Source organism: Macrobrachium nipponense, chromosome 30, assembly GCF_015104395.2.
Source record: "Macrobrachium nipponense isolate FS-2020 chromosome 30, ASM1510439v2, whole genome shotgun sequence".
Taxonomy (NCBI): domain Eukaryota; kingdom Metazoa; phylum Arthropoda; class Malacostraca; order Decapoda; family Palaemonidae; genus Macrobrachium; species Macrobrachium nipponense.
In genome coordinates this window covers 50329559-50354569 of record NC_087218.1, presented here as the reverse complement: position 1 = coordinate 50354569, position 25011 = coordinate 50329559, and the positions used below count along the sequence as shown (strand labels likewise).

Genomic DNA, 25011 nt, shown 5'->3' with positions numbered 1-25011 from the left:
TGTTTCTACCATCGTCTGCAAAAGTCCTCTTTTTTTAAATCGTTAATCCTTCGCGGACCAGATCTTCGATCGCCGGCGTCTCCCAGACATCTTGGAGGTTGAAAAGTTCCCCTTGTTTTAATATAGAATTTTGAATTTAATCGTCCTATTTACGAATGAGGGTTGACAACATTTTAACCATGTCCACTTTTCCGTTTGTGGATCATTCACTCATCTCCATCATACTGAAGTTTTCGTGTATTTCCCTGTAAATTCAAATTGGGTTTTATGGATCTGCTACGAAGACCAAATTTTAGATCACTCTGTGACTCTTTTGCTGAATCTTCACGCACGATTTTAATGATTAATGATAAACACTTGAGTTTCCTGCGACGTGACTTAAATATTTATGGAGACTAAACACCCACTTTACCACACATTCAAACACACCTTTTCTTCTTCTTCTTCTTTTTTAGAATCACAAGCATTTAACAAAAATCAAGATAAAACAGCATTACTAGATTCACTTGACACGTCACTTTGTTAATATTTCACGAATATAATAGATCACATTTAATTGGAAGAGAATTGCAAATGGAGATCAAATTTACGTTTTCATAAAAAAATATAAATCTCTTCAAAACGACACCACAGCTAATTTCCTTTTGAATATCACTTTAGTGAACCAGCGGAACATTCACCTCATACACCTCTTCCTCCCCCTACTACGCCCCCCCTCCCCATCACCCACGCCCTCACACAACGGCAGCACCTATCACGTGACGTCGTTAATTGTTCTGGTTGTCCCGACCTCTTTCATCACCGACCAGGTCGGTCCCCGAACCACAGCTGACTGGCGAATTCCCGGATGTTACTGTTGAGTGTTGACATGCAGATTCATCCCGCACCGGAATGAAGATGCCAAGTGTCGCCGGTCGTCACAATTACGCTGGAAAGAGGTTGCAAATCTCTCTCTCTCTCTCTCTCTTTCGCTTTTCAGTCATTACAGACAATGTAATTAGCAAGTAGTTACCGGATTAACTTGAGGATTACGAAGCAAAGACGCCAAATCTTGCTATAAGGTAAAAACTTGAATGGAATATACAAAATCCTTCGTAGTAATGAGTTTCAAATTCCGATAATCGCAATAAAACAAGCGACATTCGTTCGGCATTTTCACAGCGGACGAGTGTTCAAAAGTGTTCGTATGAGTCACTGTTGTGGTGCACAGGCACTAACCGATGCCTTCCCCCACCCCCTTTTCCCCCACTTCTTCCCCCCCCCCCCCCCCCCCCCCCCACCCCCCCCCCCCCCATCTATCCTCCCCCCCTCTCAATTTAACACAAGGACACTCGTTCTCTTTCACATTTAGGTTACGTTAGATATTTCGGATGATTTTAGAAGGATGTTACGAGTAAGGTGCAAATTGGTAATGAAATATTCACGACAGATATAAACTCAGTCCAATTATTTGTCATATAAAGTACTATGTATCACTTGATTTTTAAGACATTCACTAGATTTTACTTCATGTGTTTAAATAGGTATATATATGCATATATTATTATACATGATTAATAGTCAAATATTTCACATTAAATTTAGACTATAAATTATGTGATGCATACAATGTATGATAAACTATTTAATACAGTGCAAAGCCTTTTCAACAATTCTTGACTAATTTGCACTCCACATGTAACAAAACAGGAGGAAACCGATCAATCAACACCTTTTCACGTTGTCCCTAGTCGCCAATGACGGCTTAAAACCACCACAACAAAAAATTGCACTGAAAATGTTTTGTAAATAATAACTCAAGGCCATCTGCACTGTTATCCCAAATACCTATCCCCTCCCATCACGAAAGAAGGGGGGCGGGGGATGCTTGTCCCAGTTTTCCCCCCACCCCGGCAGGGGAGAACACCTGTCCCAATTACCCTTTAAGAAATTGAGAAACCTGCCCCAATTTCCCTATGCAATTCTGGGGTTTTCTATCACAGTACAAACAAGTTGTCTTGTTCATTGGGTTTCTGCATCAATGATCGTCCAAGAATGATAAATATTTGCATGGTTTCTCTCATATATTCCAAAGGAATATTTCTAAGTCACACAATACACAATTCAGGTTATTCACAGCCTCTCTGTATCACTCATCGTCGTCACCACACACGACGAATAACGAGTATGAATAACGGATGAATGTTCGCGAACGAGAGCGGCGACTAAGGAACAGACCAGTGCGACTGACACTACCTCGTTACGGTAAGGATGACGAGATGGATATACCGGCTCTGTGAGGGGGTGGAGGAGGGGGAGGAGGAGGGGGTTTAAGTACGGGGGGAATGGGGGGAAATACAGGTGCAACGCGATATATATACCCCCTCTCCATTCCCCCCTCCCCAAGGGCTTACTTCTATCCGGCACCCCAGCGCCCCCCCAAAAAATCTTGTCACCTTTCTGCCTAGCTTGTTTTCAAATTATTTGTGGGAATTTGGGTAATTAAAGTTTCAGCATTATATATATATATATAGTATATATATATATATATATATATATATATATATATATTATTTAAGCAATATATATACACCATATATAAATTTCTGACTCACAACGGGATCGAACCACGGGGACTTACGAGTAAGAGTCCTGGGAGGCATTAGCAACTGTCTCCGAATTGCTAAATACCCCGGGCTCTCACTCGAATGACCGGGGTTCGATTCCCGTGTGAGTCAGAGTTGTATGAGTGTTAAGCACTTTCCCATACCCATATATATATATATATATATATATATATATATATATATATATATATAGATCTATATATATAGATATATATATATATAATATATATATATATGTATTATATATAGATATATAATATATGTAAAGGGGTCCGAATAGGACCGAAAGTACTCGGCTAACTCGTTTTTTCATTTTTTTCCTTCGTGGCAAAAAAAAAAAAAAAAAAAAAACCCCCCCCCCACCTTTATTTTATCATTAGCATCACGTTTTATATACTTCGTGATCAAGCTATTCATATATATATATATATTATATATATATATATATATAGATATAGATATATATATATATATATATATATATATTAATATATATATATATATATATATAGTTACACATCTAATCTGCGTATATGTATATACTAGTTATAAAGAAAATATCAAACAAAAATATTAATTTCATTATTTCCAGACTGAAAGGAGTTACGTGAAAGGCTGGTGATTAATTATCAATTTTTACATAAGAATCAGCAGCAATTTTATTATTATTATTAGTATATTTCTTCTTCTTCTTCTTCTTCTTATTATTATTATTATTATTATTATTATTATTATTATTATTATTATTATTCAGTTGTAGTATTCCCAAGAGCAGAGATCTCAGCTACTCATAATTTAGCAATCCCTTACGCGCAACACAAGAAATGAGAAAAAAACATTGTCAGATAGACTATACAAAACAAGTACATAAAAAAGTGATCCTGGGGATCCTCCCCCTTTCCCCCCCCCCCCCTTTTTTTTTTTAACCCTTCGTGATATGTACAATGGGGGGTAATTTCATTGATGGCTCCATAACGCAAGACCGTTTGTAATGCTATAAAAGGAAGGTTCTTGGGTCTCCAACATTGTGTGTGTTTGTGTGTGTTTATTTGGGGGGGGGGGGGGGCGCGAAGATTATCGGTCACATAAATAATTAATATATATATATACATATATAATATATATATCTATATATATATATATATATAATATATAGATATCCCAAGATGATGTTAAGTTATCGGGGAGACAACCATTTAATACGGCAGATTCTATTGCTATAGCTCTGACTGATTGATCGACTGTAGTATTCTGTAGACTGGGGTAGTGAAGAGTAGGGTGTCTATATGGTACGTAAAGTAGGGGAATACCGATTTCGGGTGGACCATAATAAAAAAGCAAAATCAAGTATGCGTTAAGACGAATATCCTTCATTCACCTGAAGTTTCCATTTATGCTGCCTTTTAACAACTTTTACCTTTTTTAATAGTCGATTCTTGGCAATTCCTTCACTGTTGATCCTACTCTGCCTTTTGCAAAATTCTGTTTAATTCTTATTTTTCATTTTTCATATGGGCGTTTGTCATTCATCCCAATGACAATGATTTAATATAATTTGCATAATAAAGGAAATGCTGGATGCAGACACACACGCACGCACACACACAAAGGAGTTCTAATTTCAACGAGAAAATAGAGAAACATAGAACAGCTGAAAATACAATAGAGGCAAAAAATGCCCCCCCCATCTCTCGCCTCTCTCTCTCTCTCTCTCTCTCTCTCTCTCTCTCTCTCTCTCTTATGGAAGAGAAATCTTTTACTTCAATGCACAACAGTAATGAGATCTTATTACCGTGTTACTTGAGCGTGGAATCCATTCACAGGAAAAGAGGATGTGACGTTTATAATCATCCTGTGGTAATTATTTCATTATAAGTTTTATGGTGTTGTCGTTAGTCGTTACCTAATTATCTAGGATCAACAGTTGCTAAAGATCTTATTCTTAAAGAATGCAGTGCGTCTTCATTTGCATGCCGTTCGTCGCTAGTACATCCTGTTGGGAAAGGACCATACATACATACATACATACATACTACAGACACACACAAATACCCTGGACCCAAGAACGAACCCCGGCCGGGAGCCAGAATAATTTTTTTTTTTTTCATTTGATGACGAACCTCTTATCAGTTATAATTCTTTGGTAATATTTCCGAGGTTGAGCCAATTGGATACTGAACGACATTTTTTAGCTTAATGTTCGTGTATATGAAATGTCACGGTGATGTGAATTTTTTTTTTTTTTTTTTTTTTATTTTGTTTTTTTTTTTTTTTTGTGACTTCCGTTACGCTGCTGCCGTTAAAACCTCGTCCGTTCTCGGGAATGAAGATTAAAAAAAAATAGGTATAAAAAAACTCGTAAAATACGTAGGACCGTTATCTATCTTCCTGTGGAAAGTATGCGCGTCTTTATCATCTCCGCTATCTTCTTTCTCTTATCTTTCTCGTATCTTTTCTCTTATCGTCATTTACTCCACGAGACACCTTCCTTCCTTCTTCCGCCCTTTCTGGTATTGACGAAAACTGTCGCTGGTTAAGAGGTTAATGGGAATACAAAAGAATAGGGAAAAACAGGGGAGAAAATGCATCTAGAAAATTATACTTACTTCAGTGGGATAGACTCGAACCACTTTCCCGAGAGAGTAGAAGAGAGATACGAATTTTTAGAGCAAATGATTAGAATAGAATATAGGGTATAGAGTTTAGGCCAGAGGACAAGCGCTGTGACCTCTAAACTGACAGTAAGAAGGTTTGAAAGACAACCTCTCAGTTGCAAGGAAGAGAATATGAACGGAGGTACAGTAAAATGAATGAAAGAGGTTGCACCTAGGGGCCCGAAGGGATGCTGCAAAGTACTTTAATCAGTGCCTACAGTGCACCTCACGCTTCTACCCTCCTAAACCCAATATGAATGTTATCAAGATTTCCACCTATTCTTATTATATTTTAGCTCCCTGGCCCCATCACGTTCTTACTATATAAGAATGTGATGGCGGGCGAATATTTTATATTCTTGTTGGCTGTTTGAAGCATCCCGTCGGCTCTCTCTCTCTCTCTCTCTCTCTCTCTCTCTCTCTCTCTCTCTCTCTCTCTTAAAGGACGTTTCTACCTTACTATATGGACCATATGAAACGCCTGTGATATGAATATTCTTTCTTTCATTAACAATGGAGCATCAGACACATCACAGGCTTGCAAGAACGTCTCTCTCTCTCTCTCTCTCTCTCTCTCTCTCTCTCTCTCTCTCTCTCTGAATGTGCAAAGATTCTCGCTGATTACTTTGGGTAATAAATCAACAGATAGAATATCAACTCACTTGAAACATGTCCAACCTCTCTCTCTCTCTCTCTCTCTCTCTCTCTCTCTCACTCTCTCTCTCTCTCTCTCTCTCTCTCTCACCACGAGTGTTTGTGAGCTAATTATAAAAACAAGCTGGTGCAAGGGAGACAACCAGGTGGTAATGTTTTCTTTGCAAACACTCTAGCACAGTAGTTGAACCACTTTTTTGATCCATGGACCCTTTCACCGTATGTCAGAATGACATCCCCACCCACTATCCAAAATTGTCTGCCTCAAAAGGTGCATTTATAATAATACATACATCGAGCTACAAATGTCCTTTAATATCTAATTCGCTCTACCTCGGAATTAACATATTTTCATATATGTTAACCGAAGGGGAATTTTTTCAGTCGATAAATTTCTTACCGACTAAAAAATTCCCCTTCGGTTAACGTATATGAAAATATATTGATTCCGAGGTAGAGCGAATTAGATATTAAAGGACATTTGTATGTATATGAATCACGATAATGTGATATGACTCTTATAATAATAGGCATGTAACACTAAAAATCCTTTGCCACAATGTGACAACCCCCCACCCCTCCACCCCCAACCACCACCTCTGAAATTCTCTCCAGGTTGAGACCCACAGCTCTGAGAACTGTTTGACAGACCGTCCATTACCCAAGAGGAAGATTGACGCTAACATTATTCAAGTACTTTTGGCACATATATATAAGTATTATATGTAATTTTACGCTTAAGAACATACGATTTCACCATTTTTCATTTCATTATACATTACGGCTGTTGAATATTTGAAAACTGTCTATTTTCACTTCTCTTGTTTGATTTTCACATTTCGCTTGTTCTATCATTTATCAAGTTTTATTGCCTTTCTCTTAACATTAAATCTTTGATGTATTCACTATCTAATAAATTTTTAATATATTACGGAAATCTGTTTGTAAACATCAAATCTCAATCGCGTATTACATCGGCGTATGCTGTTTTAAAAACTTCATAAATAATTAGGCCTATGCTGTTCGAAGAAACTTCATAAATAATTAGGACTTATGCTGTTCTAAAAACTTCATAAATAATTATGCCTATGCTGTTCTAAAAACTTCATAAATAATTAGGCCTATGCTGTTTTAAAAACTTCATAAATAATTAGGCCTATGCTGTTTTAAAAACTTCATAAATAATTAGGCCTATGCTGTTCTAAAAACCTCATAAGTAAATAACCAGGTCTATGCTGTTCTAAATTTCTCATAAATAAATAATCAGGTCTATGCTGCCCTAAAACCTCATTAAACAGATAACTAGGCATATGATGTTCTAAAAATTCATAAATAATTAGGCCTATGCTGTTCTAAAACTTCATACATAAATAATTAGGCCTATGCTGTTCATGACGGAAGACCAATTCCCTTTATGGCATTTCATTCTCATCCGTGACCAACATCATTTGGCCCAAGGCCTCCTCTGATTAACGACCAGGAACCCATTTCGTAATTCATACGCGTTCTAATCCCTGGGAAGTTCCAACTAAATCAGTTACGTGTTTGAGACGAGTCCTTTCTCACTAGTGAATCTTCAGAAAGATGTCTTTAGGATAAGGCACAGCCTGCCCTCTAAATCTTATTTTCGTTTTTATTTAATAAAGAAAGCCAGCTTAAACCCCAATTTACAAGTAGAGAAACTTTCAGCCACAGGCCGGTGGTGGCTTGTGTTGTTGGCACTTTCAACACGACCATGGCTAACTTTAACCTTATATAAAATGAAAAACTACTGAGACTAGATGACTGCAATTTGTTATGTTTGATGATTGGAGGGTGGATGATCACCATACCAATTTGCAGCCCTCTAGCCTCAGTAGATTTTAAGATCTGAGGGTGGACGGGCCGACAATAAAGCCATCTCAATAGTTTTCTTTTACAGAAAACTATAACCGGTAATATACTTCCCAATCTGATTAGGCCTATCAGTGGTCTCTAAAATGAGAGAGAATAGGCTTGGGTCCCCAGCCCCTCATTTGGTATGTCTTTTTTTTCTCTCTCTCCATCTCTCGCTGCTTCCTGTAACATGATCAAAGAAATGACTATACTCTCTCTCTCCGGAGGTAATTATATCCTCATACGGTTACCGGCGGCTTAAACTTTACTTTTAGTTACTAACGGAATTTAAAACTAAATATTTTTTAGCCACACACATACACCACCTCATAGTATCATAGAGTCATGATTCGCGTACCAGATCGAATATTTATTTTTGGAAATGTATAACGTCCTAGCCAGTAATCACGGAATCATACACCATGATTCATTTTTAATATAAATTATATGAAAATGATTCATTTTTCTCGCCAATTGGAAGCAGAACATACGTACTTTGTGTTGGAAATTTTGTTGCAATTTGGAAGGAACCATAAATGTTCGAAGAATTCGGAATCCTGAACCAAAGCTCTGGAGGCATGGGACTGAAAAATGAATCTGTACAGATTCATGAATCAAAATCACGTGAATATTCACATCATAAAAGTAAGGCTTCCTCGTGTCTTGTAGTCGGCGAATCACGAACCGCGATTCAAAACGAATATTTTCGCTTTGGAAAAAGAAAGTTTCGTCAGCGTTAGTCACAATGATGTTGCAATGCAAACGATGCTAACGACCTGGCACCCAAGTGTTCCCAAAATTCGATGCCAAGTGGCGACAAAAAGGGTGCCAAGGAAGAGAGAGAGAGAGAGAGAGAGAGAGAGAGAGAGAGAGAGAGAGAGAGAGCCAACGCCTCTCACGCAGTTTTACTCACAATGGAGGTCTGTCGTTTGAAAACTCAGGTACTCTGTATGTTTGCAGTTTGATGTATATTTTCTCTCTCTCTCTCTTACAAACACACGGAATATATATATACATATATGTATGTATAGATAGACAGATAGAGAGAGAGAGAGAAAGAGAGAGAGACCTATTCAATTTCTTTGCTCAAGTAATCTGGGACAACATTACAATCCCTGGTTCCATCCCACCAAAATCAACTAACCCCCAGGTGTGTAAACCATTACTTAACTCAACCCGTGATGATGACCATGATCACTGCGACGCCGAGGTACAGAAGCAGTCAGCTTAAAAGACGAAAGAGGACGACAGTGGACTTGAAAGAAAACGACCCAAAATTACGTTCTGTCGCTCATGGAGAGAGAGAGAGAGAGAGAGAGAGACGCACCAAACAAAGGTAATTACCAACGTTGTTAATATTCAAAGCCTCAAGATTTATCTCGGCTAAAACTATCGCTTTGTAGACAAGAAAAGTCAGCTTTCGCTATTTGACTTCAAGCGCGAATTGAATGATAACAAATTTTTATTAGCATTCTGTTTTTTTTTATCTGACTTCAAATAAAACATACATTACAGTTCTTTACTACAATTCTGAATAAAGCATCCCATGAGTGCCCTAAAAAGAAAACAAAATCATAATAAAAACCTCTTCTATAAATCATAACCTTCAATATTGTAAGCACGAACCGCTGCTAGCGCCTCTGCATTCTATGTCATCAATTCCTCCTTACAAAGTGTATTGGAAATGGAGTCTAAGATTTAGGCCAACGGCCAAACGCTGGGACCTGTGAGGTCATTCAGCGCAGGAAAATAATGTTGAAGCAGTTATTTGGAGTAGGGTTGAGGGAAATAACATGGAAGAAAGAGAATACGAACGGAGGTAGAGTAAAAGGAATGAAAGGGGTTACCCCTAGTAATGATTTACTCACAACTTCCCTGGCACGACCATAGATCATTAAAATATGACACTTGAGTACTGCTTTAGGAGCAAGAGCCCGTGCTGGCATAGAGCCAGCTCAATCTAAAACAACAACAAAAACATTAAGTAATGCCAACAGTAGACCAGGGCTGCTTTATGAGAAAGATCCCGTGCTGGCATAGAACCTACTCAATCTAAAACACCAACGACAAGAACGTTAAGTAATGCTTACAGTAGACCAGTTAACGACGTGAGGGCTAAGTGACAGCACTACCTCCCCCCCACCTCCCCCCAAGAGGCTTTGCCAGGTATCACATTGTTCTATCATCCGTTAAAGATGAAACTGCGTTTACACAGTAAACAACATTAATGAACGAACCCAACATAAAGTACATCTAATAAGCAAATTTGAGGATATTTAGTTGGGGTTAATTATTTCGACCACAGATCGGGACATGAGGAACCGTAAGGTCCACCAATCATCACGCGAGGTACATTAAACAGCCGTGGACTGCAGCCGCGTCGACGTGTGGCTCTCTGCAACCTCTGGATCTCTTGCATAACGACGGCTACAAAGATTGTTTTGTTTGTTTGTTTGTATGGCGTTTTGACGTTGCATGGAACCAGTAAGGTTATTCAGGAACGGGACCAACAGCTTGACGTGACCTCCGAACCACGTCGAGTGTGAAATTCCATCACCAGAAATACACATCTCTGACCCCCCTCAGTGGAATCGAACTTCGGCCACCGAGGTGGCAGGCCAAGACCATTCCGATCACGCCACTGAGGCGCTCAAAACGGTTAGAAAGATGTCGTCTGGATAGTTCCAAGGATAGGCTCGTATATGTATGTATGTATGTATGTATTGTATGTATGTATGTAGTATGGTATGTATGTATTGTATTATTATATATATATATATATATATATATATAACATATATATTACTGTATATATAATATATACATATATTATATGCTATATATATATATATATTATATATATATATATATATATGGCTATATGATAACCCATACAAACATATTATAATATTCATACACACACCTTCACATACAGACCTATCCTTGTAATTAACCAGTAAAGAGAGAGAGAGAGAGAGAGAGAGAGAGAGAGAGAGAGAGAGAGAGTGAGAGAGAGAGAGAGAGAGAGAGAGAGAGAGACGTGTGTTTGTCCTCGGATCCATCTTCTTAATCCAAATTACTTAGTTGTTGTTCTTGTTCTTGTTGGGTGGTTGGAAAACCCTAAAAAAACAAAAGACTTAAAAAGTTCTAAAAAAGGTGTTTCGCGTCGAGTTACAAATACAGGAATTTTAGGAGAGGATGTGATTGAGTTATTAGAATGAAAATAAAAAAAATAATGTGTACGTTAAACAGTACAAAACAACTATTTCTAATAAAATATAGCGTATTCATTTTAATTTCCGTTGGTGAAACAACACTCTATTTAGCCATAGAATTTAGCACACTCCCCCGAGTAAGCTGGAGGTCGCATCACGCCTTGTTTAAAAAAAAAAAAAAAATTATATCCGGCTCATTGATCAGACTATCGATGCGCGTCTCGAGGTCACACATATCCTGTCAAAGAAACGTTTCTCATCCGTGTCTTTGACCCAATTGTTGGTCCACGTTTTCTAGGTCACAGATTTATGGAAAATCCTTATGCTCAGAATTACGCAAAACATGTGTTACACTTTCACATGTGCTTGTCATTACAGGAAAAGCTCTCTCTCTCTCTCTCTCTCTCTCTCTCTCTCTCTCTCTCTCTCTCTCTCTCTCTCTCCTTTTTTCAACTATTCTTATTCCCTAATTTATACTTGTTTCTTTACACGAAAAGCTCACTAATCTCCTCTTGCAGTATTCTTCCTCTAAATTACTTCTCTCTCTCTCTCTCTCTCTCTCTCTCTCTCTCTTATTATGAGACTTAGTTTTTCTAAATTCGTATATAATTTCGGTACACTTGCCTGTAATTCTGTTTATTATCATCTTCCTCTAAATTACCTCTCTCTCTCTCTCTCTCTCTCTCTCTCTCTCTCTCTCTCTCTCTCTCTCTCTCTCTCTCTCTCTCTCTCTTATTATGAGATTTAGTTTTTCTAAATTCGTATGTAATGTCTGTACACTTGCCTGTAATTCCATTTATTATCATCAACTACCTTTTCCCCAAAGGAAAAAGTTCTTGAATAATTGAACCTTCGGACTATTAGATTACAGAAACTCCGAAAAAAAGGACTAATCCCTTTGCTTGCATGCAATATTGGTGGAAACACGGACATACTTTTGTGCCACCCAAGCAACCGCGGTGTCGTGAAACGCCAAGCTAACGAACAAATCAATACGTCATTAGCTTAAAAAGCAATGCATAAAGCATTTTTTTTCGGTTATAATGTCCGTGAAAAAATTAAAAGTATTACATTTGGAAGTAAAATAAATTAAAATAAGATATAAGATATGACATTTGAAAGTGAAATCAATTAAAAAATAAGACATTTGGAAGTAAAATAATAAAAAGGTGACATTTGGAAGTAAAAGAATTTAAATAATACTTTTGAGAGTAAAAAAAATTAAAAGAAAGGACATTTGGCAGTAAAAATAAATTAAAAGAAGATGACATCTGGAAGAAAAAAAGAAATAAAAAAAGAGAAGACATTTGGAAATAAAAACAAGAAATCAAAGAAGTCATAAAAAAAATAAAAAAAAAAAGATAAGACATTTGCAAGTAAAAAAAATTTTGAAAAGACCTTTGGAAGTAAAAAAAAAAATAATAAAAATGGCCCTCCAGTAATTGGTTCTCAATATAATTCTGCTAAGCACCAAAACTTTGTGGGTTAACGTCTACGAAAAAGAATCTGAAGAAAAAGAAAATAACTTATCACTACTTTGTTCTGCCTCATTTGAGAGAATGGTCCTCAACCATTCTGCAAAAATCGTGCACAAGGAAAAAAAAAATATGACTTTGGCAGTATTCAAGTTAATTACGTAAGAAAGCCCTAAAAATTGAGAGTAAAATAGATACGACTTCAAACGTAAATTTCTCCAAATTTTTTGTTCTAATTCCTGAGGAAAATACGAGAATTATCCTTCGCTTGACGACTGCGCTATTTGCGTGCTGTCGTCGCTGGACCATAAAAAGAGAAACTCCTTAAAAAAAAAATGCTCAAAACTGGACAAAGCAGCGACAGAAAAAAAAGATAATCCCTTTACAAAAACACTGCCAAACACATTAAAAGCACATTACACGCTTTTCCTCAAATTTGCCAAGCATTCCCTTTAGAAAAAAAAGAGGATAATTAACTTCGAGGAATAGGGAACACAGCGTTGATAATTGACAAAATAACAGGTCCCTCCCCTCTGCCATTTTGGCAAAATAATAACCTTGGTATCAAGAGTTGAGCGCATCAAAGGAGAAGGAATTACACCACTCTCGCTTCAAGATGAATTGACAAGTGAGCTCGAACAGCCAACCATTACTATATACATATATATATATATATATATATATATATATATATATATATATATATATATATATATATATATATTATAAATTTATATATAACATATATATTTATTTATATTAGTGCACATTAACATTTAAGAATATTCTCGTTTAAAAATAATTAAATGATACTGACAGAGTAAATAAATTATAAAAAAAAAAATTCTATTAATAAACACTACACACACTAAATACATAACATAAATAACAACATAAATCCATGCTTCGTGGTAGTCACCTAAGTTACAACCTAATTCAAAACAGTGCACTATAAACCAAGTTATAACTTTTAAATAAACATACTGCGTTATCAACTAGGTTATAACCTATTTCGAAAAACATGTAAAAGAGTTAACCAAACTAAACACACACAAAAAATAAAATAAAATCCACACAACGGAAAATAAAATTTAAAAAAAGTCGAGACCAAACGAAACGAAACAAAATCGACACACTCCGCCATCGACGTAGCAGCAGATGCTTCGAACAGAATCCTCAGTCCTCCAACTCCACTGACCTGCGGAGGCGTCAGGAAGGTGATCGTGAGGCGCCCTTCGTCCGTCCACTCGCACAGGGCCTTCTGCTGCGACGTCTCCGACGTGAGGCTGGAGCAGCCTAGCTCTTCCTCGAATTCCCTCCGCCTTCTCTCTCTTTCCTCTTCCTCTTCTCGTCTCCTCCGGGCTTCTTCCTCCTTCCTCTTGCGGTATTTCGCTCGCACGTGGCGCTCGAAGGATTCGATGCTAGGGGGGAGGAGGAGGAGGAGGAGGTGGTTTAAGGGTGGGGGAGAGGGAGATGGAGAAACCTCTGTTTTTGTGTATAAATTTCTTTTCCCATGATTAAATTTTATTTTTATTTTTTCTTTTACTTTTTTTTCTTTTGAGTTTCGTCTCGTTTCAAAGATTAAGTACCTATCAAATTCTAAGCCTCTTTTTGTTTTTGTTTAGACTTTTTGTTGTTGTATCATATTTCGTTTTCAATCCATAAATAAAAATCTAGATCCTAAAATAAATTTTTTCTCTCTTCACACATCCGCCGAGATATTTAACAGCCAACTAAATCCTATATATGTTTAAAATTAAGTCTCAATAACCATTACAGTGGAAGTCTTGTTGACATTTTACGACATAATAACATTATCGAACGCGTAAATTAAATCATTTATGCCTAAATAATTGAAAAAATAATGAGATAACTAACAAATGTTTCTGCTTGATCCTTTCATTATTTTCTTGTTGGTTTAAATTTATATCTGATACTATTAGCAACGAACAGAATACAACTCAGTGATTTTCATTCTTCATTGTATAACAAAGAAATCAGCCGTCGTTGTGAAATAATTTTGTTTCTTTCGAAATTACTTGGATAATTGTGCCTTTGGGTGACATACTGTATGAATAATAAGCTAAATTATCAAATTTCCATTAAAGGGGTAAGTTCTGATAACATATAATATTCCGAATGACTTATTTCTCTATAATCGGCAACTTCAGCCATAAAATAAAACTACTTTTCAAAGTTCCACGTGAATTCTTTATTACAAACTTCAGCAAGTGACATAAAAGATAAAAAAACGATTTCGCACTAATATATGATTAAGACTGGTGAAACCCAAGAATGCTTTGAAAATTGCTGCTGTTTTTTTTTTTTTTGTTTTTTTTGCAATTGCAGCCGCCCACCCACATGCGTCACTCACTGGCAGCGGCGGGCTATGATACGGAGGCGAAAATAGCCATGGCTAAAATTTGAGAGTCGTAGGAGAGAAATACGACCTTTACTCGAACTTCACAAAAGAAGGGGGTTAGGATGATGACATAAGTATTGCTTTCAAGATCAGATAATCATTCCTAAAAATAGTTGCTGCTTACAATTTTCTATGGAGATGCTATGTGCCTGTATATAAAGTGTGTATAATGTATGTGAATACTTGAACACACAGGAGAAACAGTGTCGCTGTGACTACGTGAAAGTACTGACATATACAAGAAAAAAATATTGTGCGTGTGTGTGTTATTTACATAAAAATTCATATCCTTCGCCAATCATGATTTCACACCAGTTCTTACTCGAACTATCATGACCTATCATCACCCCGACCTAGAAAAACTACCTTGACGAGCAAACTAACTTATAGAGCGACTTCCGAATGAGAATAAAGCAATAATACATCAAACAAGGGATTCCATCCTCCCCCTACTATTCTCACCCTCCACCCTCCTTTAAGTTTTTTTTTTTTTTCTTTTTTTTTTTAATAACAACCCCCTGAAGATACGAAACTCGAGCGGAAGGCAACTGGTCTCCTCTGAGCCTCCTCGTCCAGTGATTCCTCTATTTCTTATTCCCCTGACCGTGGCCCTTTCATTCCCCAGGATCAATGTGTAATTTGTGTCACTTCCATCTTCTCCCTCACCCTTCTTCTTGTTCTTATCATTATTATCTGCTTCCCATCCTCCCCCATCATCCTTCTTAACGTCTTTCTTCACGTTTGTTCCGGATTTCTTTCACTTAGGTAAGGTTTCACATTTTTTATTTGGTCTGTTTTACGATATATATATATATTTTTTTTTACTTGGTCTGTTTTACGATATATATATATATATATATATATATATATATATATATATAATTTATTTCCATTATGCTTGCGCTTTATACGTAATATATCACCAATATTTTATTTTTTTATTACCTTTCAATTTTTTCGTCCAACTCTTTCCTCCACGCTAGTTTCTAACCTAACATTCCTTTAGTTGCTATCATTTCTCTATATTACATCACCAGTTATCTTTCAGTCTCTTTCAGTCTTATCTTTATCACTACCCTAGCATTGACATACCTTCGTATGTTTATTATTCCTTACTCATCATCTCCACTGCGTCTTCTTCCTTTTGCATGAGTGGTTTTTATCATCTTGACCTACGTTTCAAATGTAATTACATCTAACTACGTATTTATATTAATTTTCAAACCTTCCCATTGGTCCTGCACCGATAATTCCAATATAACGTATCATTTATCTCCATTCTGGTAAATCCTGATTTACTAAATTTGACTTCGAATTTCTCCTATAAAGTCCTACAACCTTTCAATACAAATCTTGTTTTTTTTTTTAGCCTACTCTGTACCTCAACAGTGTTTTCTAATTAAACTTGCAAATAATTTAAATCATAAAAAGCAAGGTAATTAATTTTGAACGACTTCCGTTTTGTAAATGCAATTACAGATATGACTTTAAAAAATTATATAAATATAATGTTATATCTCGTCCACCGGATCCCACACCAGCCTCCGCTACAGTGATTTTGAAAAGTTCGAAGTTTGAAACGCCTTGATCCCTAATCTAATCGACACCTCTAACAATTTTAATAAAAACTTATAAATAATCCTGTCAAGAGAAACCTTTCGTCTCATATACGACTGCGCACTAATATTTCACGCAGTTGCAGTTGGCTGAGACACCTCTAACAACTTTAATCATAACAATTATACAATCCTCTTCCTGGAATCTTTTCGCCTCACATACGATTGTGTACTAATATTCCTCACAGTTACAATTGGCTGAGACACCTTCTAACAACTTTAATCATAACAATTATACAATCCTGTTCCTAGAACCCTTTTTATATACGATTGTGTACTAATTTTCCTCACAGTTACATATGGCTGAGATACCTCTAACAACTTTAATCAAAGCAATTATACAATCCTGTTTTAGAACCTTTTCGTCTCATATACGATTGTGTACTAATATTCCTCACAGTTACAATTGGCTGAGATACCTCTAAGAACTTTAATCATAGCAATTATACAATCCTGTTCCTGGAACCCTTTTTATATACGATTGTGTACTAATATTCCTCCCAGTTATAATTGGCTAAGACACATTTATCAACTTTAATCATAACAATTATACAATCCTGTTTTAGAACCTTTTCGTCTCATATACGATTGTGTACTAATATTCCTCACAGTTACAATTGGCTGAGATACCTCTAACAACTTTAATCATAGCAATTATACAATCCTGTTCCTGGAACCCTTTTTATATACGATTGTGTACTAATATTCCTCACAGTTGCAACTCCAATAACGTCAATTCTCTTTTAACAGGCCAACGAGTCTCACGCCATCCTTCAAAGACCTTGAGCTTTAACAAGTCGAGTCACCTGACCGGAGCAGTGGAATTAGCGTAGAGTGTATACAAGCCTGGAGCTTTTTAATCGGACCTAATCCCTGACCTTCCATCTTTCCTTCCTTCCTTCCTCCCGCTGATGCAATCAATACGACGCCCAGGTGCTGCTGACCACAGGTAAGTGTGTCACAGAAGCGCTTATTAGTGGGAGATGTATGGAGTAGATGTAGCTTTTTTTTTTTTTATGGTGTTTTTACGTTGCGTGGAACCAGTGGTTATTCAGCAACGGGACCAACGGTTTTACGTGACTTCCGAACCACGTCGAGAGTGAACTTCTGTCACCAGAAATACACATCTCTCACTCCTCAATGGAATGGCCGAGAATCGAACCCGCGACCACCGAGGTGAGAAGCAAACACCAAACCAACCACGCCACTGAGGCGCTCGGAGTAGATGTAGCGTCTGTGGCAGTCTTTGATTTGTTCGCAGCAAACGTGTACTTTGCGAAGCCTTTTGATAAGTGCGTGCTTGGGATATACGGCTTGTGGTCTTGGAACGTAATATGATGGTTGTATTATTATCATTACTACTTCAAAAGATGAGCCATATTCATATGGAACAAGCACACCAATGGGGCCACTGACTTGAAATTCAGTTTTCCAGTATAGTGTTCATTAGAAGGAAGTAACACAAGGTAATGGGAAATACAGAAAAAAAGAGATCACTCACCAAAAAAAAGTAAAGTTCATAAAAATGTTCTATTAAATAGGCGTGAGATATTCCTGGTCTGTAAGGTCTTTGACGGGAATTGGTGGCTGTATGCGCGTGCATGATGTATGATTTATAAGGTCTTTCACTGAACCGGAATTTAATGATATTGTGCATGAGTGTTTGCATGTGTGTGTGTTAATTTGGGTTTTATGGTTACATCTTTATTAAGGCTCTTGTGAGTACATTATACTTTAATCACATGAATAAAAAAAAAGCTTAAGGTGATTTGATGTTCACGAAACGTACGTGAATTTCATGTATTTTGCTTATTCCTGGGAATTCATTCTATCAAAATTATAAGATCGTAAGAGTACTTATTGGCATTATAAGCATATTTAATCTCGGTTCATGATTAGACATTTTAAAACTTCAAAACGTGCATATTAAATACATAGAGAAATGGGCGAATTGTAACATCTAAAAAATTGACTCATAGTCCGCATAATAAAAACACACATTTAATAAGATATAGCCATGGTTATTTCCCCACTCCCTTCCCCGAGAGGTTTCTCCCCCGCGTTTCCCCTCACTTCTCTCCCCTCTTTCCTCCTCCTCCTCCTCCTGTTATTCCTCCGTCGTCCACTCCGCCCCTACCTCCGTGCGTCAGCCTGTGGGCGCTTCGGCGACGTTGGCTGCTGCTGCTGCTGCTGATGGACGGGATGACACGGGCGGCTTTGGGCGTCCTTGAGGTCAGGTGGGCGTGTCGAGAGCCATGCGTAGACCTCACGCTCCTCCATTACACTCTGACCTGCCCTGACCATTCCTGGTGACCTGACCTCATCTGGAAATCCATGGGGACCCCGAGACTCACGTCATAGTAGGCTTGTGAGGTCAGAGGTCGCTGGAATGACGAGTTTCTTAAAAAATAAAAATAAACAATTCTTTCTCTCTCTCTTTCAGAGGAGACTGATGAGACGTGAGAGAGAGATGTTTCCCCTAGTGTCTCTGTCGCTTTATCCTTTATTCTCACACCGAGTTCGTCTCTCTTATGCTTAGAACAAGGGGGTAGGGGGCAGACTGCAATGATGTGACGTTGCGTGTCAGGGGAATTTGCCTAACAATTCTCAATTGCTTGTTATTTGATTGCTATTGTGATGTGGAAGTGAATCAGAATGCATTCGTGTTCTTGTTTCATGTAATTGTTAAAGAAGCATCTTCATGCATTGGTTCAGGGACGTTTGTGTTTTTGTCGTCGTTGTTTTCAGTGGCGTGACCAGGCCTTGATCGACCTGGCAGTTTGTTGTGTTGGTGTGCGTCTGTATGTCTATGAGTGTATGTGTTTGTCTGCGTGTGTGTACGTGGGTAAGGGGGGGGAGTGTAGGGGGTTTTTGGTCGGGAGGGGTTGGCAGAGGTCTCCCAACGAAGCGAGCGAAAGACAAAAAGAGAACGAGAGTGCGCGACTTCGTGTGGTCCGGACAACGGTCACAAGGTTACTGAGGGAAGTCACGGAAATCTTGGGTTCACGAAGTCTCCTTCTTCTTCATCTTCTTATGTGCTGCTGCTCTTCTTCTTCTTCTTCTTCATTCCCGTGACTCCTCCCACCCGAATTCATCTTGCTGCTGGTGGTGCCCCCGAGGCGCATGCCCAATCCAAACAGTCCTCACCTACTGGAGGGACCGTCTGGAAGAGCTAGCTAATTCCAGGCGCTCCAGTAGGTTCCTCGGTGCGTCTTCGAGTACCAGTGAGGAAGGGAAGCAATCAAGTGCGACGAACTGCGTGAAGGCGGTTTCATATCGGTGACAATTAGGAAAATGTAAAGCTGTAAAGGAAACTGATTAAACGCACAGCAGAAACTAGAGAAAGTGCAAGAGAGCTTCCTCCCTGCTGTCAGCCATTCATCGGCGATAACACACACACATACATGCATACGCATGTATATGTATGCATGTACTATTCCGGCTGAAAGGAAATGAGCAACGTTTACCCCGAACTCCACAGAACTTCTGAATTCAATGGCAGTTGATCTAAGAGGGTCCCAGATAGATATAGAAATGGAATTCCATTTTGCAAACGAGTGAATATAGTATACATAGTACGTCATCGTCATTATGCACCTTGTGTTGCTACACTTGAAAGCGATTTAATACAATAATTCAACACCTTGTGTATATACAGTTGAAAGCGATTTCATACAAAAATACACCCACTTGAAAGCGATTCAATATAATAATACTACACCTTGTGTATATACACTTGAAAGCGACTTAATACGATGTTATAAAGCAACTGGCAGCGGCTGAGTGCTTTAATATAAAGCAAAGGCTACTGAAAGTGCTTTTGTCTAATTAATTTCGTCAGAAGGAAATGTCTTTTGTTTAGTTAATTACATCATAAGAAAATTGCTTTTGTTAAATTAATTTCATCAGAAAAAGTTGCTTTTGTCTAATTAATTTCATCAGAAGGAAATACCTGTTGTTTAATTAATTTCATCAGAAAAAAATTGCTTTGATTCAGTTAATTTTATCAGAAAAAATTGCTTTTGTTTAATTAATTCCATAAGAAAAATTGCTTTTGTTTAGTTAATTTCATCAGAAAAAATGCCAAAAGATAATAAAAGAAAAGCAAGGTGATATATATATATATATAATATATATATATATATATATATATATAGTATATATATTATATATATATATATATATTATATATATATATATATATATATATCTTTGAAACACAATAATGAAAGACTTTTTTTTCACTATTATTATTGAGAAAAAAAAAAAACTGGGACACTTATATCGTACTGAAATCCTAACGCAAAAAAAAAAAAACTTCGCCTTAGAAAAAAAAAAGAAATATCAATCAATCATTTCTTCCCTTACCCGATCTTTCTTCTTTTTCTTGGGTCTCTTGCCTTCTCCATCTTCCTTCTCCTTCTTCTTCTTCTTCTTCTTTTTCTTCTCTGATGTCCATTCTTTGTGCCTCTTCGTGGGCGGTGCCGTTCTCCGCAGGTTTCGACTCCTTCTCTTCCTCGCCCTTCTTTTGTTATTTCCCAAAAAAAGAAAAAAATTATATAACCTTAATATATTATTATAAAAAAGAAAAAAAATAAAAAAAATTAAATCCTAATAAATATCAAATATTTTAAAAAAGAATTTCATTACATCTATTAGTTATAGAAAAATTAAAAGAAAATATATAATTATTAAAAAATATTTGTAACTCTGATATAGGAAGGTTTACGTGAAAAAATTAAAAGCGCTAGGCATCCTTTTTCAAATTCATTACGATATATTAACGTAAATATCCAAGTCTCGCCACATAAAAAAAAAAGTTCGAAAAATAACTTGCAAAGTAATTTCATCACGATAAATATCTATGTCCAATCCTAATATATATATATATATATATATATATATATATATATATATATATATATACATACATATGTATATATATATATATATATATATATATATATATATATATATAAAATTCCATCAAAAATAAAATGTGGCAGCAAGTATGCGTGTCGAGACATTATGCGCATAGTGTAACTGGAAAACATAATAACGATATAAAATTATATATATATTATATATATATATATATATATATATATATATAATAAAAGTGAGAAGTTCGCACGCATGAGATATTCAAGAGTCTCAAGAGTCAAGTGAATAATTAATTACATAACTCCGGAGCTAAGGTTCCTTCTACAGAATCCAATGATAAGAGACGATTAGAAACGTGATATTACTTATCTTGATGTAAAGTGACTTTGAAGTGCTCGGCAAAATATGGAAAAATTTGAAAACTTAGAATCGATTAAAAGTCTGAGAATGTGTAAAATTAAATTTAATTTATAGAAATAAATAGCTCAACGTGATTTATTATTCGTTATCGTAACTCCCGACTGATCTTTGAAAATACCTTTCAGAAAATTCAATGCGTATTGCTATTGCTAATAGAGAAATACACATTTTATTTTAATATACGGTAAACACGAACTGGCATTCGTCGAAATGTGTAACTCGTTCAATTTGAAAAAAAAGAGCAAAAAAAGAAATAATCATTGTTACCATAACATACACAAAAAACATCATGAAAAATCTGCCAAGTATATCATAACAGAAATTCCTAGAAATTTAAGTCATTATAATAAGTTAGTAAAAATAAAAAAAATTAAAAAGTTTGCGGCGATAATTATTATTTTACTGAATTTAGTTGCTAAATACTGCATAAAATAAAATCAAAACTCATTGCAGAAGCCGATAGCAAAATGGAAGGTTTACTTACAACCGTAGTCGTTTGGGAATCAACTGTAAATGACAAAATTAAACTTCAGAGTTTGGTAACACTGAGTCTCATTCCTCCTGCCATAATATGTTACCACGTTCATTTTTCCATTGTTCTCAATTATTATTGCTATAATATTTTTCAAATCCTAAACAATATCACACATTCTCTCTCTCTCTCTCTCTCTCTCTCTCTCTCTCTCTCTCTCTCTCTCTCTCTCTCACTGATAACCCACGTCTCATTCACTCTATCCATCTTTCATCTTTCAAATGTTAGAAGATTCTCTCTCTCTCTTCAAAACTTAACATGGCATGCAAATACCTTGCTGATAACCTACGTCTCATTCTCTCATATCCATCTTTCAAACGTTAAAAGAATCTCTCTCTCTCTCTCTCTCTCTCTCTTCCAATGAACCTGGCACATGGAATGCCATCTAAACCTGTCAGACAGTCATATATCTTAGGTCAGATATGTGAATATACCAGGTCATAACTATAATGCATTGCCTATAAACGTCTCATGCGTCAGGTCAAACCTACGTTGGAACAGGCCATCACGGTAATGCATTCGGTCATACTGTAAGGTCACACCTCCAATGCACCAGGTCAACCTACAATGTACCAGGTCACACCTGCCAGAAACCAGGTCGTACCTGCATTGTTCCCCAGAAGTCTACTTCTTCCCCATCATCTTTTTCGGGTTTATCAGCCTCTTCCTCATTCTTTTCCTCAACCACTTCTATTTTCTCCTCCTCCTCCTCCTCCTCCTCTTCCTCGATGTAGTCACTTGCTGAGTCCTCTAACTCCTCCAGGTACTTGTTGGGCCTTGACCTGGTCCTCCCCACCTGTGGTTTTTTTTTTATATAGGTAGGGGAGGGTTGGGGAAGTAGAGAGGAAGGTGTAGAAGAGAAAGGAAAGAAACGAAAATAAAATTAGTAAATAAAATTAGCAAAATGAAATCAATACGCTTTGGTTTACTTGTGTTGTGTCACTTTACGATTTATTTCAAATCGCGTCACCATTACTAAATAATAAATCAAAACAGTCCAATTTTTATTCAACGTTACTGCTTTTTGCTTCAGCTTATCAAGTTTCTAGTTATGGAATTAAGTAAAAAAAAATAAAAAGTCTTTTTTAAAATAATACATGAAAATATATGATTTCCTTTTTCATTTATGAGGAAATCACCATTTCCTTATTATATATATATATATATATATATATATATATATATATATATATATATATATATATATATTTATAATTATATAATAAAAATAATGACTTCCTCATGCATGAAAAAGGAAAACATATATTTTCCTGTATTTTTAAATATATATATAATATATATATATATATATATAGTGTGTGTGTGTGTGTGTGTAAAGTGACACAATACAGTAAAGACATAACTGCACAGTTACAGCAGCGCTGTACTGTTCCTTAAGTTACAGTGCTTAGGCTGTACCGCAGATGTTAGCTAACTTGAGATACAGATTAAAATAAGCTTCATATGAACTGAATTAAATAAAATAAGCTGCAAATGAAATTCAACAAAATGAACACATAACAACAGCATTTAAGTGTAAGCTAAATTTATTATAAAAAAAATAAACTAGAGCGAAAAATAAAAGATAAAACAGTTGTGAATAACAACCTACAGTTATTTAAATAAACCTCTGGCATCTTATGCTTTACTTACTCACTATTAATTTCTTCAGAATGAAATAACAGTAAATGTCATTCTTTATTCTTACTTGTGTAAGTCTACTTTACAATAAACCGCACTAAACCCTGAGGACAGAATTGCCACATTAAAAACACTACTGACTGACTTATACACTTAATAGACAATTACAACAAATTTTAATGTATTAAAACGTTTAATAAACCAAACATTTTATTACTAGAAGGGCTAGACAACATTTATCTATTTAGGAAAACACAGCCAAGGAGGATTTTATACAATGAATCCTAAACCATAATGAATGCAGAGTTCAATTATGCACCCATGAACCGCCGTGAATGTGGATGAACATTCTGTAATGTACTACGTGGAAGTTCAACTGGAATGTTTAAATTATTACGAAATTTTAGGGAATTTGATAATACAATTCAAAGAATTAAAAACTGCAAAAATATGTAGACCAGCTTTCTGTATTTCCGTTTACTTCCTCTTACTTCTTCCTAATGAACACCATAATATTTTGTGGAAGCTTGAATGTCAAGACATTGGCCCTTTTGGTGGGCTTGTTCCATTGAATAGGTTTCATCTACTGAATAATAATTAATAATAATAGAATAATAATAATAATAATAATAATAATAATAATAATCATAATAATAATACTAGGAAGCAGACCCTCTCTCAGCATACTTTATTAAAAGTAATGGCTACTTCAGCAGCATTACACTTGTAGAGATTCTTCTCTATTTTCCGAATAGCGGCTTTTTGCCGTGTTACTTAGACAGGCTAGTAGAGCGCCTATGGAGGTCATGATCAAATACAGAGCCAAAATTGGTGTATATATTTGAATTTTACAGATAAACTATGATACCATAGTTATCAAAGTCATTAACGATATATATATATATGTCTCTCTCTCTCTCTCTCTCTCTCTCTTTCTTGAAGCAGCGAGCTTTCGTCTGGAGCTGCCAGACATTCCTCGGGCTGGGAAGCTGAGGGTGGACTGATCTTGAAGCGGTG

At 36.3% G+C, this 25011-nt stretch overlaps 1 protein-coding gene across 1 annotated transcript in view; it reads right to left on the bottom strand.

The window, feature by feature from the left end:
* The window catches only part of LOC135202144 (uncharacterized), a 187951-nt gene that overhangs the window by 121786 nt on the left and 41154 nt on the right, over positions 1-25011 (bottom strand). Inside the window, 5 exon segments of the mRNA XM_064231395.1 lie at positions 13678-13900; positions 18655-18866; positions 20886-20980; positions 20982-21042; positions 22958-23149. Of these exon segments, the coding sequence (XP_064087465.1) occupies positions 13678-13900; positions 18655-18866; positions 20886-20980; positions 20982-21042; positions 22958-23149 (783 nt within the window).